At 40.7% G+C, this 18,334-nt stretch overlaps 1 protein-coding gene across 1 annotated transcript in view; it reads left to right on the top strand.

The window, feature by feature from the left end:
- The window catches only part of LOC111673072 (uncharacterized), a 23,583-nt gene extending 5,321 nt beyond the window's left edge, over window positions 1-18,262 (top strand). Inside the window, 6 exon segments of the mRNA XM_023430726.2 lie at window positions 263-412; window positions 1,266-1,320; window positions 4,978-5,155; window positions 15,864-15,934; window positions 16,575-17,756; window positions 17,759-18,262. Of these exon segments, the coding sequence (XP_023286494.2) occupies window positions 263-412; window positions 1,266-1,320; window positions 4,978-5,155; window positions 15,864-15,934; window positions 16,575-17,756; window positions 17,759-17,827 (1,705 nt within the window). The 3' untranslated portion in view covers window positions 17,828-18,262.
- The last annotated feature ends 72 nt before the right edge of the window (window positions 18,263-18,334 follow it).

Below are 18,334 nucleotides of genomic sequence, written 5' to 3' on the forward strand. Positions count from 1 at the left end.
GAAGATATAATGTCTGTCTGTACTTGTTAACAAAATAAATCAAGAGCAATACATTGCAACACATGTTCTTCCATTCCAGCAGATGATCTCATTAGGTTTTCTCGTACCTTGCTGCATAAACTTGTGTATAAATGAAAAAAAAAAAAAAAAGACTTGTTGAATGTGATACACACACACACACATAAACACAATAATATGCTCGTAACTGGTATAAACACATGATGGAAACCGTGGGGCTTTTGGCTCTCTTTGTGTGCTCTAGTCTCTACACCGACGAAGGCCACCAGCTGACTGCCGGGACTCAGCTGGAGAGCGGTCAGCTGTATGTGGCTGTGGGAAGAGAAAAGTTTAAGAAGCTGTCCTACAGTGACCTACTCTTCACCAAACCAAGAGGGACAAGGAGAGTCAATGGGTAAGCGCCGCACTACAGAAGATATACTGTTGTAACACGTCCGAAGACGCTGACATCTTGATAGAAATTGTGATTTAGAGCTTTAACTTAATGTCAGAATGTCTTTGAATGATACAGGGAGGCATCATTTTATATTTTATTGTCATTTTATTGTTTGGTTCATTTAGCTACAGCACACATCATCAGGCGCCCCACTTAGGGGGGTTTGGGGCAACAGCAGTGCACTGTATAGTGTCTTTATGGGAGGTTTAAGGGGGCTTAGAGATGTCATTGCAAAATTTGCCAATATGAGGGGTCACTGGGGGCAACTTACCAAGTGTGGACTGGGTTCAGTATCTGCACTCACACCTATCCCACAATACAGACATGAAAACCTTGAAGTTGCACAAACTGATATAAAAGTTTGAAATTTTGCACTTAATCCAACATAAAGCTAACACAGGTCCATGTTGTGCTTAGGTTTTCTTGTATACTGACATAACTCCTTCAACAGTAACTCTATATTGAGCAAGGTATCTCGAGTCATTAATTCAGCGGACAGTAAACGGTGCTGACCAATGATGCAGGGTATTTAGGGTTTGAGGATGAAAATGAATAATGTTTACCATTTTTTACACACATATTGAATACAAAGCTATGTAGGTTTTCAAATTTGAAAATATTTAATATAGGCCCACACTATTTAATTGGCTTTTTTTATATTGCAGGTATTTGATTGATTGGATTATCAAATATTAAGCAATTCATGGCTAATTTCAGCCTTATGTGTTCATGGATCAGTGTTGTAAGGCAGACACTTAACACATATCATGTATTCATGTGAGTGACATCTTTTTGTCTGTTTTGTCTACAGAATGAAAGCTTACTCTCTTCCACCCATCTACAGATTCTCCAAGCAAAATGGAAATGTAAGAATGATATGCCTTTTGCATTAATTATTTAGATTATTAAATTTAATATTTTACAAACCCTTAAAGTGGAGCTGAGAACATTGTTTCCACCAGGATTTTTCAGCAGCGGTGCAGCTTTGTGCACATTTACACAACACACAATGCCAGACCTTTTTTTTTTTTTTTACACGCATTGTTGGAGGAACAACTTAAAACAACCTGAGAATCATTATAGATAGATGATGTTCACCTTGTTATGTGTGTGTTACTTTATCAGCAGCTTTGAAGGACTGTGGGGGCCCAGACAGCTGTAGTAATAAATATCGAAGAATGCCTCAACACAGAAAATTGTATTATAAACTTAATGAGCCAGTCTTTCACGCATCTGAAAATTCAGATGTAATTTCACTAAGATGTGTACAGGACAAAAAATGGACATTGTCTACTGTGAGTTTGTACCTCTTTGAAGTTGGCATCCCATAGGAAGAGGGTATCAATAAAACCATTTGTATTTATTTGTGCACATTTGTGCAGGCAAAATAAAAATTTGTGCTCACACCGTTTTTGCGAAATGAAATATTACATTTTGGAGCACAGGCCTCAGCAGCCCATTAAAGTCCAAATGACTCCAAAGTGGACACAAATTCATTTGTACAGGCAAAAACATGCGGCAACGTTCACTTTGTTTAACTCAACTCTGGTACTAATGTTATATTTCTACTACCTTTGCCAAAGAAGTGGAAGAAGACTTTACATTAGGAGAGGTAGGTAGGTCTACCTTACCGTGCTGGCACAAAATGAACAAACAAGTATTTTCTACCGGTATTTTGTTTTTTCAGTTCGCTGCAAATCAAGTTTACACTGTTACATTCTGCCTCCAGGAAATAGCTATGTGCCCAGTCCAACAGTGACAATAACTCTCGCCTTCTCCTGCCTCCTGCCTACTCGCCTTTTATATGTTTCCAAACGAACTGTCAGCCGTATAATTAAAGCATTACAATCCCCACTAGTGGTACAAACTCACCTAACAACTGTGTGACAAAGTTCAGCTTTAAACAGTGCAGGTGGTGACTGGCAGACATGTTCTCCCCCCCAGGACTTAGCATAGTGCGCCCACTGCTGAGACTGCTCAGTGTACAAACACATACAAACTTTACAACCTTGACTCGACTTGGCAGTTGCTGAAACCAGTTCTCATACAGACTCGCTGCCCTCAACTGCAGCACATATGCAGAGGAATACCAAAGAGACCGGAAGCTTGGAAGCTTCGGGGCTCCCAGGATTGCTCATGTACCACAGTCAGACAGCAGACTCAGTGCCTGTTATCCTGATTTCCATCTGCCTGCAGACGTCAGAGATACACAACTGTTAGCGCCCCTTAGTGTTAATAATTGTTTTGCTTTTTGATTTAAATAATTTTTTTATTGCTTTCTCCTGCTACTGTCATGACGCAACATATACATGAGTTGGCAGAGTTTTGTTTTTCTGTTAAAAAAAAAAACACACGTAGCTTCAACACAATCACCACAGTTAGTTAAGTAAAAAACAGTAATTGATTTCATAATTTATCAGCTTCAAGTAACATACTGCTTAATATTTAGGAGGATAATGAGGCATATTGTTTTACTTCCACTTGATACCAGCATATCACATTAGTGTGACCTACACTCAAGGTGCGCAACACCCACTACTGGAAAACTCAAAACGCTTGAAGTACTCGAATACTTGATACATTTCTAGATCCTCCCGGTATACAGTACAGGCCAAAAGTTTGGACACACCTTCTCATTCAATGCGTTTCCTTTGTTTTCATGACTATTTACATTGTAGATTCTCACTGAAGGCATCAAAACTATGAATGAACACATGTGGAATTATGTACTTAACAAAAACGTGTGAAATAACTGAAAACATGTCTTATATTCTAGTTTCTTCAAAGTAGCCACCCTTTGCTCTGATTACTGCTTTGCACACTCTTGGCATTCTCTTGATGAGCTTCAAGAGGTAGTCACCTGAAATGGTTTTCCAACAGTCTTGAAGGAGTTCCCATAGATGCTTAGCACTTGTTGGCCCTTTTGCCTTCACTCTGCGGTCCAGCTCACCCCAAACCATCTCGATTGGGTTCAGGTCCGGTGACTGTGGAGGCCAGGTCATCTGGCGCAGCACTCCATCACTCTCCTTCTTGGTAAAATAGCCCTTACACAGCCTGGAGGTGTGTTTGGGGTCATTGTCCTGTTGAAAAATAAATTATGGTCCAACTAAACGCAAACCGGATGGGATGGCATGTCGCTGCAGGATGCTGTGGTAGCCATGCTGGTTCAGTATGCCTTAAATTTTGAATAAATCCCCAACAGTGTCACCAGCAAAGCACCCCCACACCATCACACCTCCTCCTCCATGCTTCACGGTGGGAACCAGGCATGTAGAATTCATCAGTTCACCTTTTCTGCGTCAAACAAAAACACGGCGGTTGGAACCAAAGATCTCAAATTTGGACTCATCAGACCAAAGCACAGATTTCCACTGGTCTAATGTCCATTCCTTGTGTTTCTTGGCCCAAACAAATCTCTTCTGCTTGTTGCCTCTCCTTAGCAGTGGTTTCCTAGCAGCTATTTGACCATGAAGGCCCTATTCGCGCCGTCTCCTCTTAACAGTTGTTCTAGAGATGTGTCTGCTGCTAGAACTCTGTGTGGCATTCATCTGGTCTCTAATCTGAGCTGCTGTTAACTTGCGATTTCTGAGGCTGGTGACTCGGATGAACTTATCCTCAGCAGCAGAGGTGACTCTTGGTCTTCCTTTCCTGGGGTGGTCCTCATGTGAGCCAGTTTCGTTTTAGCGTTTGATGGTTTTTGCAACTGCACTTGGGGACACATTCAAAGTTTTCGCAATTTTCCGGACTGACTGACCTTCATTTCTTAAAGTAATGATGGCCACTCGTTTCTCTTTACTTAGCTGATTGGTTCTTGCCATAATATGAATTCTAACAGTTGTACAAGAGGGCTGTCGGCTGTGTGTCAACTTCACTTCTGCACAATACAACTGATGGTCCCAACCCCATTAATAAGGCAAGAAATTCCACTAATTAACCCTGACAAGGATCACCTGTGAAGTGAAAACCATTTCAGGTGACTACCTCATGAAGCTCATTGAGAGAACACCAAAGGTTTGCAGCGCTATCAAAAAAGCAAAGGGTGGCTACTTTGAGGAATCTAAAATATAAGACCTATTTAAGAGTTAATTCACACTTTTTCGTTAAGTACATAATTCCATATGTGTTCATTCATAGTTTTGATGCCTTCAGTGAGAATCTACAAAAGTAAATAGTCATGAAAATAAAGAAAACGCATTGAATGAGAAGGTGTGTCCAAACTTTTGGCCTGTACTGTATATCAAAGGAAAATACACTCCCAGCACTTCAACCTTGTCACTGTATGCCAAGTTAAACAAATCCCGTTGTTTGAATACTTAGTTATTATCACTTCCCCAGCCCTAGCCAGTTTAAATAACAAAGTGCTCACTCATGTCAAAATGCCTGGCCATGAACTTCCGATAAAGTAAAAGAGAAAGTGTCATCTCTCTTATTATTTTCAAACTGTATATACCTTTACAATTGCTTATGGTTTTCGCACGGTTCTCATCAACTGACTGTTTCTCATCGACTTCCACTTCCCCCAGACTAAGTCCACGGTTCAGGGCAGTGGAGATGGAGACTCCAAGACCTCTCCTCCAGGAAACAACGGACACAACAAAGACCACCTGTCCTCCATCGTCAGAGAGATCTCTCAGGCCAGACTCATGTCTCTGAGGAAGAGGAGGAGCGGACAAAGAATGACCCTCGGCCCCTCTGACAATGGTAACACATAGGAGCAAATAGAACCATATGTAAGATATATAATAATAGTCTTAAAAATTACTTCTTACAGCTCCTTGCGGTAAACTGACAAAAAGATGTGATGTAATGGGATGACATTTTAGGTAAAGAGCGTGTGTGTGTGTGTGTGTGTGTGTGTGTGTGTGTGTGTGTGTGTTCGTTCATAAATCCATGATAAACTGAACATCCAGGTGGGTGTATACATACATAAATATTCCCTCTAATACACGACAATGTGACACTGATATATAGCGACTGCTACCCAGCCTTTTAATGTTTTTACGTCTGAATCGTCTTCTCCCATAAATGATTACCACAACATGTGGCACAAACAGGGCTGTACAGCCTACAGTTAGGATTAATGTAAGATATAGAGACATATGATGTAATGCATGGTCTTAAAAATCTTATGTAACCTGCTGCATTCTAAAATGGCCACATAGTGGCACTGTTGCTCTGTAAAAAAAACAAAAAAACACAGGAATATTGAAAGTAGGTCTAGTATGATGACATTAACCGTTATTACAAGAAACACATTATGTCATCTTCCCGGCTGATGTTCTATGAAGAAACTCTCTACCACCTTTACTTTTGTGCTCTTTGGCAACTGGAAATCCTCCCACCTTCATGATGTGTTGTTGCTCCGGGAGACTAACAGATTTTTAATTTTTTTTCCATGAATAGCATATGCATTCAATGCAATAACAAAGGGAGCGAGAAATTAGAGCATTTTTTTTTTCTAATTGTTTCAACGACAATTAGAAAAAGGAAAGAGGTATTTAGATTTTCTCCAGACTGCTGCTGACCCTTTTGTAACTCCTACTGCGGTATGAACCACATTACGTCATCTTGTGGCTGGTGATAGATGTGGCCTGTTCTCTCCTCTGGCAGGAGAGTTGACAGCAGAAGCCCAAAGGAGCGTGGAGAATTGTGTCTGTGGTTCAGGGGAGCTGGCATTTTGCATCAAAAGAGATGGGAATAAGGAATGTGTGTGTGTGTGTGTGTGTGTGTGTGTGTGTGTGTGTGTGTGTGTGTGTGTGTGTGTGTGTGTGTGCGTGCGCACGCGTGTGTCTCTGTGTGTGCATTTGAAATCGCTAATGTCACCCTCAAAATCCTCTGTACATCAGCTTGTGTGGCATGTCATATTATAGGCAGAGAAAACCATGTTGCGTTATTGGTCCCCTTGGGTGACATTGACCAAAGATTAAATTAACAGACAGACAGCTCGGAAAACAAGATCAGGCGTTAGACAAGATTGTTTGAATGGCTCAGAGAGCATATCGCATTCTCATGCACCCTCCACTCTTTGACCTATAAAGCCCTTTGTTAAATGCTATCATGCTTGCAAGAAACAATATTTTGCTTATCCATTGCGAGGCGTAGTGGAGTGGTGGTAATGCAGTCTCTGTACGGCAGTTTCAGTCTGTGTCTGTCCATGGTGCTGAACACACTTTGTGTAAGATACAGCAGGTTGAAGTTTCCCTGAGGCTCTTTTTGTTCATTGCCTCCTCCAAAGAAAATCAACGCGAAAATATTATTTATCCATTTGGCTTCTCCAAAGCTGAAACCATAGGCGCTCATTGGCCACAAACGTTACCACAAACAAATTACTAAGTAAGTTTAGCGTTGTGTTCTTTGTTTGTCCAGTTTAGCTTCTCAGTAGGAACAAAGTGTTCGTATCACCTCTGTTTAGTGATTCACAGCAGAGCAGAGGTGTTTTTGGTGTTATTTTCCCCCGTGGGGAAATCCTGCCCTGGCTGGGTCTGAGGTAAACACATCCCGTTCTGCTGCCAAAGGGAACACAGCCAAAAAGTTTGGCTGACTGGCAGAGGCGGTGGAAAGAACACAGCATGAAACCCACACTTTAGATCTCTGGTGTGCTGGAACATTGGAAGGAAAACAAAAGATTATTATAAAGGTGTCATGTCATTGTAAATGTATTTGTGAGACAGGGACCGGGTGGGGTGGGGTGGGGTGGGGTGGGGGCTCGAGAGATGCACAGAGAGAGAGAGAGATGAGAGAGAGTAGAAAGAAAAAAAAGACAAATGAGACAGAGCAACCCCGTAACTTGAGATTCGCCCTCTGTTCTGTGCCGACTCTGTTGTGACAGCGAGGTTAGTTTGTGTGCTTGCGTGCGTGTGTGTCTATGCGTGTGTGTGTGTCGGTACGCCAGTCCCCATTATTCACTGTCTATCAGCTGCTGCGGAGCCGGACTGAGGATGACTCCAGCGGTTTCTGGGTGTTGTATTGTAAAGCTTCTGACTTTTCTGCTTCATTAGAGTGAACACGGTGGTGAGTGGCAGCAAAGACAAGGGGGAGGCAGTGAGGCAAGTCATGCAGCAAAGGTCATTGAATGAATTTGAACTCACTATAACAAAGACATTTGGCTTAAAAAGACTTAACCAACAAGACACATTGCCTGTCGTACGCTCCAGCCAACAGAGTTCTACTTTAAAGCAGCTCTTTTAAATTGGGTAAATTGTTGGTCCAGTTTCGGCCAGTGTTAGCTTCCTCTCTCAAAAACCCATTCATGTTCAGTTTGTAACCAATTAGCAGTCGTTGCTAACCTCAAAATAGAAATAGGATGTTTATCAGTGTTCATTTTATTAAAGGGCCTTTGTGATCGGTTCAGTTTAATGGTGCAGTGGAGAGAAGAAGTGAAGAGAGCAGACGGAATGGGAAAAGGGAGAAGAATAAAGGATAGGAGGAAAAGGACAGGGAGGGATGATAAAAGAGAAGGTTAAAGAAGAGGGAATAAAAGGTTGAGATGATGAAGGGAGGAGAACATTATGAGGAAGCAGAAAAGAGGTAAAAAAAAAAGAGAGCACAGGTGGAATCAAATAGTGAATATGATGAATGGGCTGAGATGGTGAAGCGAGAGCGCTGGGTGTAAAGAAAGGCACAGAGAGATATTGAGGAGTAGAGGGATGGGTGGGGTTTGGATAATTGCTTTTCATTTGGATAATCTCTCCATTTAGAGTCATCAAAGCAGAATTTTACTTGTCTGTGCCCCCTCGCTGGGGCCAAATTGCTGCTCTGAAAATCAACAAAAGAGCCTTGCACTTCAAGAGGGATGGACAGACAGAAAGGTATGGGCGAGTGGAGAGAGGGGAAAGGCAGTGAGAGAGGGAAGCTGACAGACAGGGAAGTGTGTCTGCTGATTATCTGGACCCTCGCAATGGTTGTACATGCCTCTGTGCGTGCGTTAATGAGGGGGCACACTATTGTTGGCTTTTCAATTTGCAAAATGACGCCTTCCCTTTTCAGGTCTAACCTGAACGCAAGCATTATCCGTCAATATAAGCAAATTGTCCTCCTTTAGATAATGGTGAACAATCAACCAAGAACCACATTATTGGTATATGATTTACAGGTTCATTCGGTTCATGCTCTTTGATGCAATGGGAATTTTTTTTTTTTTTTAAGCTTCCTCGCACTCAGCCTTAAACCCAGTGACACACAAAAAAACGACTACCTCAAACAATCTAAGAGCAGTAAGTGTAAATTTTAGCATTGAAACATCAAGGGCAACCACTTTACGCCAAACCTCATGTTCTGAATAGTCCTTTTCATGCACTAGGCCCCATCTTTGAATGTATTGTAGCAGGAGCCAATTCAATTTATCATACATTACAGAGCCACATTATGTCTGTTTCCATTCTTCTCCTTGAAAGGACTTTGATTTGAAGTCAAGAAAGTTTGAAGTTGAAGTGTTTTTCAGGAGAAAAAAAAAAAAAACTAATTTCAAAAAATCTAAATGGAAACATTCTTGGTATTATTTACAAGTTGAATGTGAAGGAAATGAAGATTGCTGAATATGTGAGCGTGCGTGTGTGTGTGTGTGGGTGTGTTTGTGTGTGTGTGTGTGTGTGTGTCTGTGTCTGTGTGTTCATGTGTGCCTTTGCACATACACCAGCCATCCAGCCAGATCAACCTTCTGCCTCTGGCGTCATAAAATGTGATGCTGCCTTGGGGAATTAGCCCTGTTAGCATATGTTTCTATAATGCCTGTCAGCATGAAATAGGGCTCAAAACAGCCTTAGGAGGCAGGAGACATGTACACAAAGAGGCTGTGTGTCTTAAATCGTGTGCCTGTGTCAAAAAAAAGAGGCTAAGCAGTGAAGGATGAGAAATGGCAACATTTAAGGAAGTTTTTTTTTTTTTCCTTGCCTAGTTCTGTGTGGTTTGTGCGCACACTGTTTTTTTAAAGCATTTATGCATGTGTTATGTGCATGCATGTGTTTCCATGACCATCCTTCCATATCCCTCCTTCATTCTTCCCCTGCTTTCATCTCCCCCTTTTCACTACAGCAGAAAAAAAGGTTCTTCATGACCCTTTGATGCAGGATTACTGGATTAAAGAGCAGGGTAGCTGTACTAATCTGTCACATTAATCTGTTAACAAGAGTTTCAGTTGTGACATACAAGCAGCGCCAGCTACGCCATACAAAAGTGTAAGGTTAGGGTAACGTGTGACACTTTCAATGACACAAATTTTCTGAATGTCTGTCACTTCTAATCTCGCCCGCGTTGCACGTTTTAGGACCGTCTTTGAGGTTGAGCCGGTAGACGCGCATCTGAAGCGGTTGTGATAGGAGCATCAGCATCTGCAGGGGTTTGTAGCAGCCTGAGACAGTGGAGCAACTTTGACACGCAGCTTAAATGGAAAGAGTAAACATCTCGCGTTTATGGAGATCTATAGTTTACATCGTGGGTTGGAGCCGTGTTTAGGAGGGCATCTGAAGCGGCTGTGTTTGCTATGTGTTTATCACACAAAGCACTCACACATACCTTTACAAATGCTGTGTATTTGCCAGTTTTAGTCCAAACAATGTACTTTCAATCAATGTGAATGTGAAAACATATTGTAAAGGGTGTAAATCACATCAGCAAAATGAGAATTCTTCCACATAGGCCTTTATCGAACTTGAATTATAATACAAATACATTGCTTTCAGTGTATCTTGGTTTTAATGATGACATACACAATCATATCATACGATACTGAAGCTATTGGTTGGTAAGATTTCATAACATAAAGTAGCTGCATTTTAGAGCACTCAGTCGTGCTTCTGTGTGTGTGTGTGTTGACAAGAAAAAGAAATCCAATTTTAATATATGTTCATCTTACACTGATTAGACAGAAGCCATTTGGAATGAGACCTTCATATAATGGAGGCACTGGATGGTAAGGTTTCAGGCAACTGTGAGAAAAGTGAAAGAGAACAAACTCCATGAATTATTAAAATATTTAACTGAAGTCATGACCTTTATAAATATTACTCGGCCTGTCTGACTGCAACATTGTCAAGCAGAGCTTTCCTCTGATTTAATGTCAAAGCTATTTAAGCACAGGGCTGCACATAAGAGGCATTTTTTACACGACTGGAAAGGTTCACTCTCGAGATAATGTATGGTATTTTTTTCATACAGCTACATCTTGGAAACAAATCTTAATGCAAAGGATGTTAAAGACCAGAAATACTTAAATACATACTAAAAAATGTCATAGAGCACATGCTCACACACAGTACAAGATCTTTATATCTGTTTGTAGTGCATTCATGTATTCACAGTCCACATTCCATAGTCTCCTTCAGGCTTATTGATTGAGCTGTTAAAGTGACGCTCCAACAATTTTACCTTGCACTTCCATAAAGTTGGGGGACGCAGAAAAGACAAAACAAGCAGAAGCCTAGATATCATATCCCTTAGTCCACAGTATGGGTCAAACTCCAGAAAGGCTACATCCTACATTTCCCATAATGCAACTCAATAGCGTCTGTCATCAGAAAAGCTTCCTTTTTACTTTTGCGACTCTTGTGACTAGCAATCGTAACCGTGTAAAATCTATGGCAAACCCCTTCAATAGAATAGTTAGCATAGATAGCATTAGCATTACCAACGCGATCAGTTGGATATGCTCTGCTGTGATATGGTATGTGTTTGTATGATGTCAGAGAATGAAGCAACTGTGGTATTTTTTACTGGGGACATCCATCACCTTAACTCCAAATCTAATGAATCTCTTCATACCCTTGCCGTGCGCTCTTCTGAATTGCATGAAAACATACTGTGTGTATGCAAGAGAGAAAGTGTCCAGTCATCACATTTTTATACTAAGCAGCTGGACTAGTTTCTCTGTGTCACATCACTATAAACTCAGCACCAACTGGGCCTCTTTCATGGTAGCTGGCCATACAGTAATTAAATGCTTTAACAGGACCCTGGTCAGTGACTGGAGCACACTTGCTAAGTGGCAACATTTCATAATTACTGTTCAGAGTTACTACCCATGTTGTTTTACACCCCACCATAACTCAGGCATGTGCTGACTGGGGTAAATCAGCTGGATATATATACGCAATATAGTGTAGTGTGTGGTGATATGTTGTGTAGAGTGATTTAGGTACATTAAGTAGTGTGTCAAGGCTAACACTACTGAACTAATCCGCTGGAAGTAGAATTGGCTTGCGGAGGCCATGTCAACGATTTTTTCCATGCTTTGGTTTATAAGTATAAATACACTGTTTATTAAAGCGGTGATTTGGATTTATTTACACTGCAACCTTTGGCATTAAGGCATTGATTTTTCAGAAGTGGTTTTGAAAGAATAAAGATTCTGTTCTTGTGCAGACAGAGAAAAACACTATTGACCATGACATCCAAAGCATTTCCAGGAAGATGTCTTCCCAGTCTGCTTGTAAGGATGTCAGCCTGTCAGAGGTAATAATGCCTGAGTGTCTCGTGCTGCATATGGACTACAAAAAGGATGCATTAACAATTGTGTACCCCATTAGGCTGTGGTGATGGACGCTGGATTTTGTTCAGCATTCCTTTTCCGTTCAAGGACTACATTGGCAAAACAACTGTGGATGTGAGTTTGCACAGTAAATGCTGGATTCAGAAATTTTTTTATGATGACTATCTTATTAACAGTGCAAGACCAATTGTTTTCCATTATTTGACATTTTGTTTTTTTGGGTGGGGGGGGAGGTTTCAGTACACTTTGTGAGCTGAAAACCTTCACTAATATGTTTTTCTAGTCGTGTCTCAACACTAGGGAAAACTTGATTCTGTTCAATAGGTTTTCCCAGAAGTGCCACAGCACTGGGGAATCTTCTAATCCTAAACAAAATGACATGACAGCTTATAGAGAAACTAGAATAAATGAGTTGCACAACATAAGAAAAAAAACAGCAGGTTTCACCAGCATGGTGACTTCACAGTCGTTTAAAGCATCTTACATCCTCAATGAACCTATTCATGGTTGAATTTGCAATGAAAAAAAAAATGTACTTTTGAACCGGTCTGCTGCAGATTTCCTGTGGAGTCAAGAACTTGATTGCACTATGTGGCTTTTACACAGAAATGCTTCCTGGAGGAATGGAAAAGCTTTTAAACATGATATTAGACCCCACAATTCTCTGCAGGGCATGGCTGCCCGCTCCAACTCTGCAGTGGAGGATACACTGATGTAATGCCCATTGTCTCATTCGCCATTAGAATTGCACGTTCTTCATAAAAAGAGACATGGTTCTTTTTATTTGGTCCGAGAAAAGAAAAGCTTTATTCACATATATCATCCAACTCCCTTGAGTTTAAACTCACTGTTACAACCTCTGTAAACAAGAGATGATTGGTAGCAATCCCTCAGAAGAGATGGGAGGATGTACCGTGCTGTGGCAGTTTGTTGACAGTGTAGTTCAGGGTCAAGTTCACCTAAGCACAGGGAAGCACAGCGGGTTGCTTCTTGCTGTGCTACATGTTGTTTTTTTAATTAACTCGATTAATATAATATCGTCTTTACATATTTCATGGAATAGTATTTACATCATGTTACCTTGTGTACATTGCACACTGGATTTCCCCCGTGTGTTGTGGTTACTAGAAGTGAATGAGCACATCAAATGGAAACACAGATCAAAAAGAAATGCTGCACCATGTTACTGTGTGTGTATCTGAGGTGCGGGGGACGGACATCACATAAAAATCCTGTGTTATGAGGCAGTCCCTTAAAACTGAAGTCCCGCAGAGTGGCATAATGTGTTTACGTCTTTGTGTGTTTGTTTGTGTGTGTGTGTGTGTGTGTGTGTGTCTGTGTGTGTGAAGAGAGATACAGAGTTTGCTTGCTGAGGAGTGGGAGGTTATTGCAGTTTACTACCTGCTATCACTTCATCTTCAGTTGTGTTTTATTACATTTCTCTGCAACACCAGTCATTTATAACTTTACCTTTCATAAGAATGGCAAACGGGAGCCATTTGCGTGAGTAATTATACCCGCTTACAGTTGCATCCTTGTTTTACCTCACACTGATGGATGAGATGCAGCATTACCTCTGAAATGTGGGTGTGCTCTGTCGCTGTTTGTGTGCCAAAAGTGCACGAGTGAAAGAAGGAATATGTGTGTTTGAGTGTGTGTTTGTGTGTGTGTGATTTATACTTGATTATGACAGGAAAAAAAAGACACATTTTACACACAAATACACAAAGCTGTCGAACCAATTGCAAAAGCCAGAACCCAAATCTACTGGATTTAATGAAGAAGGGGGAGATTCTAAATATTGTATTTAATTTGATTTAGCATTTTCATGAGCCTCTGCCTCATCCTCAAATCACCTTAAGATGTTTAGAGTCGTAGCGGCTCATCCGATGCTTACTGCTTACACTCAATCGTTCGGCCCTCGCTCTTAATGAATGCGGGTGATTTCCATAAAATATTCTTAAAGAGGTCCATTATTATTACCATAACGTTTCATCTCCTACCATAGCTAAACTTCAATCAGTTTTGCATTTGAAATGCATTAAATGTCTCCATAAATTCTTCTAATCTATACCCAAGTCATTTTTCTTCTTTAACTGGTATGTGTAGAAAGGGAAACTAATATTAAAGACATTAATTACACTGTTCGTTTTTTTTCCTCCACTCTTTTTGCCGCTTATTTTCTGATTGGAAATTTCAGTCTCATCCAGTGTTTCAAAACAAGTGTGTAATTATGTTGTTTATCAGAGCGTATAGTTGTATTCCTCTTATGATGTTTAGGGTTAATTACTCCAAGGCCTTTGATGCACATGCTCACATGAAAACTGAAAATCCCTGTATTAATTTTGCACTCCAACAAACCTGCCTTGCTGAGCTGATTGCTTCAATAGAAATGAGTGTGGAGCTGCTATTGAGTTGCGGTATGATGTCTTCATTTAAACACCAGGATCCACAGTATCACTTTGCAGTTGTTTAGACCATAAATGATGACAGGTGTTTCCTCAGGGGGCCAGTGGAAGATATTTTCCGTAGCGGAAACTAATCTTGTGGACTGTTATTAAGGCTTGTCATATTTCTTTTTCTTTTTTTTTTTTCTCCTTGTCTTTTTGTACTGCCATGCAACTAGCTTCAAGTACTTTATTTAGACTGTCTTGACAATAGCTTGAAACTTCAGTTAGAAATTGAAAAACTGAAAAACCTTCAATCAAACAAACTGTTTCTCCAAATTAAAAAGAAAACGCAGGGTCCATTTCTCCCTTCGTGCTACCCTGAAAACCGTTGTTATACATAAACATCAGCACTGGAATCTCTTTAAGAGATCTGGCTTGTTTGTGGGTATGTGCAGTAAAAGCATTGGTTAAGGTAGAACAATCTCTGCCTTATGAAATATAGGCTACCTGTGGTGATTATGAGGATGATTCTCTGCGGTGGTGATAGTAATGATAATAATGATGATGAATATAACAGCGATCCAATCTGACATTTGTATTCTGAATCGTCCCCTGACCCTGAACTTCCCTGCAGTGCTCTTTCCTCCCTTCAGCTTGTAAAATGTTCACTGCCTCTCTCTCTCTCTCTCTCTCTCTCTGGCACACTTCCATTGTCTGAGGAAGTTGTTTACTTGCCTGAAAGAAAAAAAAGAGAAAAAAAGTAATGAGTGCTCCCCCCCTTTGCCACCAGGTGTCACTCTTGTGCTGTGTTTGTTCAAGCCTGAAAACACTGAACACTGTACACCTTGTTTATAGGAGAGGTTTTATGGATTTCTGAAATGACGTAATGGGCTCTGACGGAGGAATTCACGTTTTTGGGTCTTGAAAAGTAGTTAGCACATAAAGGAATAGTTAACCTGTTTAAATTACATTAGAGAATGAAAAGCAAACTAATGAGGATTTCACACAACAAGACTGGAATTAAATTAATCAGAATTAACCAGCACATAGCCTTTTTGCGATTGTTCTACACAGACAATGCTGTAAAGTGCAGTTACATTGTGCACCGCTTCATTTAGTCTTGTTGAGCCTCTTCAAGACATAATGTCACTCAACGAATTACTATATTATCCGTGCCTTTGATGCAGTTTATATAAATGTTTTACCTTTCTGCCTCTATTTTGTCTGATTTGGCCCAGACAAGTCGTCTCATGCCTGTGTGAGATAGAATAAATGTTTACACTATAGGATGACACCTATCACTCACCTTCAAGCTATGTTGCCTCTAACAAGCCCATCCAAGACACAATATCACACATTAGGATGAAACACATTGATCTCTATATAATATCATACTGAAACAAGCTTTTTTTTTCTTTTTTTTTTCAACTTTAAAGAAACAGCCAACTATCTGTAGAATCAAGCCTGACTCTTTTGCTATGCTCAGTGTGCCCTGTTAAAATGCCCCCACCCCCCACCCCCCTCTCTCTATTCCCAGATGACCCGGAATCAAAGGCTGATGATGGAAACGCTGACGACAAAACCCCTCAAGACCAGCCAGCTGAAGAGGTATAAACATACAGGAGTGCACATAATGGGCTATTGTAGGAGCACAAAAATGACGCCTTTTAAAAGAGATGCAGGGATACATTGTGTTTGATGTGACCTCTCATTAGTGGGGAGCACAGCAGACACATTTCCTGCCATGGTCTTTGGTTCTTTGTCGCATGTCATTCTTTCTCTCATGGGTTTTTGTAAATACCTTGTCATGAATGTATATTTATATCATCAGTAATTGGCTGAGTCTGATGCATACAATCTTATAGTAATGAGCCAAAACCTATATTTCAACTGCCTTAAATACAGAATTAATGAGACTGGGTTGGAGGACTGGACTGTGAATAATTAACTAATTAATTATATACCTAATAATATGATACCTGTTATTTAATTGCATATTAATTGATATGCATTTCCATTGGGAAGCTCAATTGCCTGTTTTGATTCTTTGACTCTCACTACTTGTTGCATATTGACTGACATTCCGTGAAAAGGTACTTGAAAGAAAAACATAGCCACTTGATTCATAAGAGCTCATGACTCTATAGCACTGTCACTCTGTTTCAGGAAAATGTAGGTCCCACGCTTAAAATAAATAAGAGTATAAATAAGTTTTATAAATTGTTTCTATGGTATCTTTTCATCACAGAAACCTGCAGATGATGCTGCAAATGCCGCAGAGGAGAACGGTGAAAAGGCAGGAGAGCAGGTGGATGCTGCTGCCGAAAACACCACAGCTGTAGACGCCTCCCCCAGCAAAGAAGAGAAGGAGGAAAAGCAGGAGACAAATGGTGAAAAAGAGGGAGGGGAAGAGAAGAAGGAAACTGAGGAGACAAATGGTGAAAAAGAGGGAGGGGAAGAGAAGAAGGAAACTGAGGGGCCAAGCGATGAAAAAGAGGGAGGGGAAGAGAAGAAGGAAACTGAGGGGCCAAGTGATGAAAAAGAGGGAGGGGAAGAGAAGAAGGAGACTGAGGGGCCAAGTGATGAAAAAGAGGGAGGGGAAGAGAAGAAGGAAACTGAGGGGCCAAGTGATGAAAAAGAGGGAGGGATAGAGAAGGAGACTGAGGGGCCAAGTGATGAAAAAGAGGGAGGGGAAGAAAAGAAGGAGACTGAGGGGCCAAGTGATGAAAAAGAGGGAGGGGAAGAGAAGAAGGAAACTGAGGGGCCAAGTGATGAAAAAGAGGGAGGGGACGAGAAGAAGAAAACTGAGGGGCCAAGTGATGAAAAAGAGGGTGAAGCAACAGCAGGAGCTAAGGAGAAAGAGGAGGAGGTAGAAGATGAAGTGAAGGAGGAGGTCACGGATGAGAGTGAGGAGGGGGTTAAGAGTGAGGAGCAGGGGGCCAACAGTAGCAACACTGATAAGAGCCAGGACGGTAAAGAGAAAGAGGATGGAAGCCATACATCTTCTCAGGGTGAAAAGGATGCGCAGGGAAAAAATACGGAAGAAGAGGAGCAAGATAAAGACAGCGGTAAGGGGGAGAAAAGCAGTAAGGACCAAAATAATGATGTAGACACAGAGGAGGAGCAGAAAGAGACAGAAAACAGCAATGACCCAGGAAAGACTCAGTCAGATAACGAGACAAAAGACACAGATAACAGCAGAAGTAACAGTAGCAACAGTAACCAGGAGAAAGATGTGAACAAAACAAAGGAGGGAGCAAGCAAAGAGTCAGGGGAAGAGGAGAGAGAGGTGAATGGAGAGGTCAGCGGAGAAGATGATGAGGTGCAAAGTGAAGCAGAACTGGACACGGAGGAGAAAAATTCAGCCAGTCTCAAAGATACCACAGCAAATGGAGAGAAAGCGAAAGACGACAGTGATAAAAAGAATTCAGATAACAGCAGGAAAGAGACGGATTAGGGAAGAAAGAGAAAATGTCTAAGTGGATGGATGAGCAGTGCTGAAAGTAGGACGCAAAACTTTACAATACAATGTGATGACAATATTTTGTCAGTATACACTGTGAATACTGTAGTGAGTGATGCAGGGAAATTGAAACGTTGTTGCAGCTATATATTAAATGTTTAAATACAAAAATATAAGTTTATTTTTAACAGGTATGATTTTGCTTTTTGTATGTATGGTATTTTTGCCTATTTCCCAAAACAAGTGCTACAAATGAGCTTTCTCAGTGAGTACAACAAGCTATACAATAAGCTACTGTATATGTAATACTGTGTTTGTCTGAATGTTAAGCTAAATGATATGATAATGATTTAGTTTGAAGGTCTTCTTTACAAAGCTGTTTCAAATCATAATCTTTTTGTTATTTAGTCATTTTGTCCCATGAATATTTGTTTATTTGTATTTATCTTCTACAAATAAAGAAATAAAGAAAATGACAATTAGCGACCTGCTTCATTGGAACAGACCTCTCTTTCTCACTTTATCCCCGACAAGTCATTATGAAA

Source organism: Seriola lalandi, unplaced genomic scaffold (genome assembly GCF_002814215.2).
Source record: "Seriola lalandi dorsalis isolate HSWRI2012SDOR001 ecotype SW California unplaced genomic scaffold, Sedor1 jcf7180002054910, whole genome shotgun sequence".
NCBI classification, from domain to species: domain Eukaryota; kingdom Metazoa; phylum Chordata; class Actinopteri; order Carangiformes; family Carangidae; genus Seriola; species Seriola lalandi.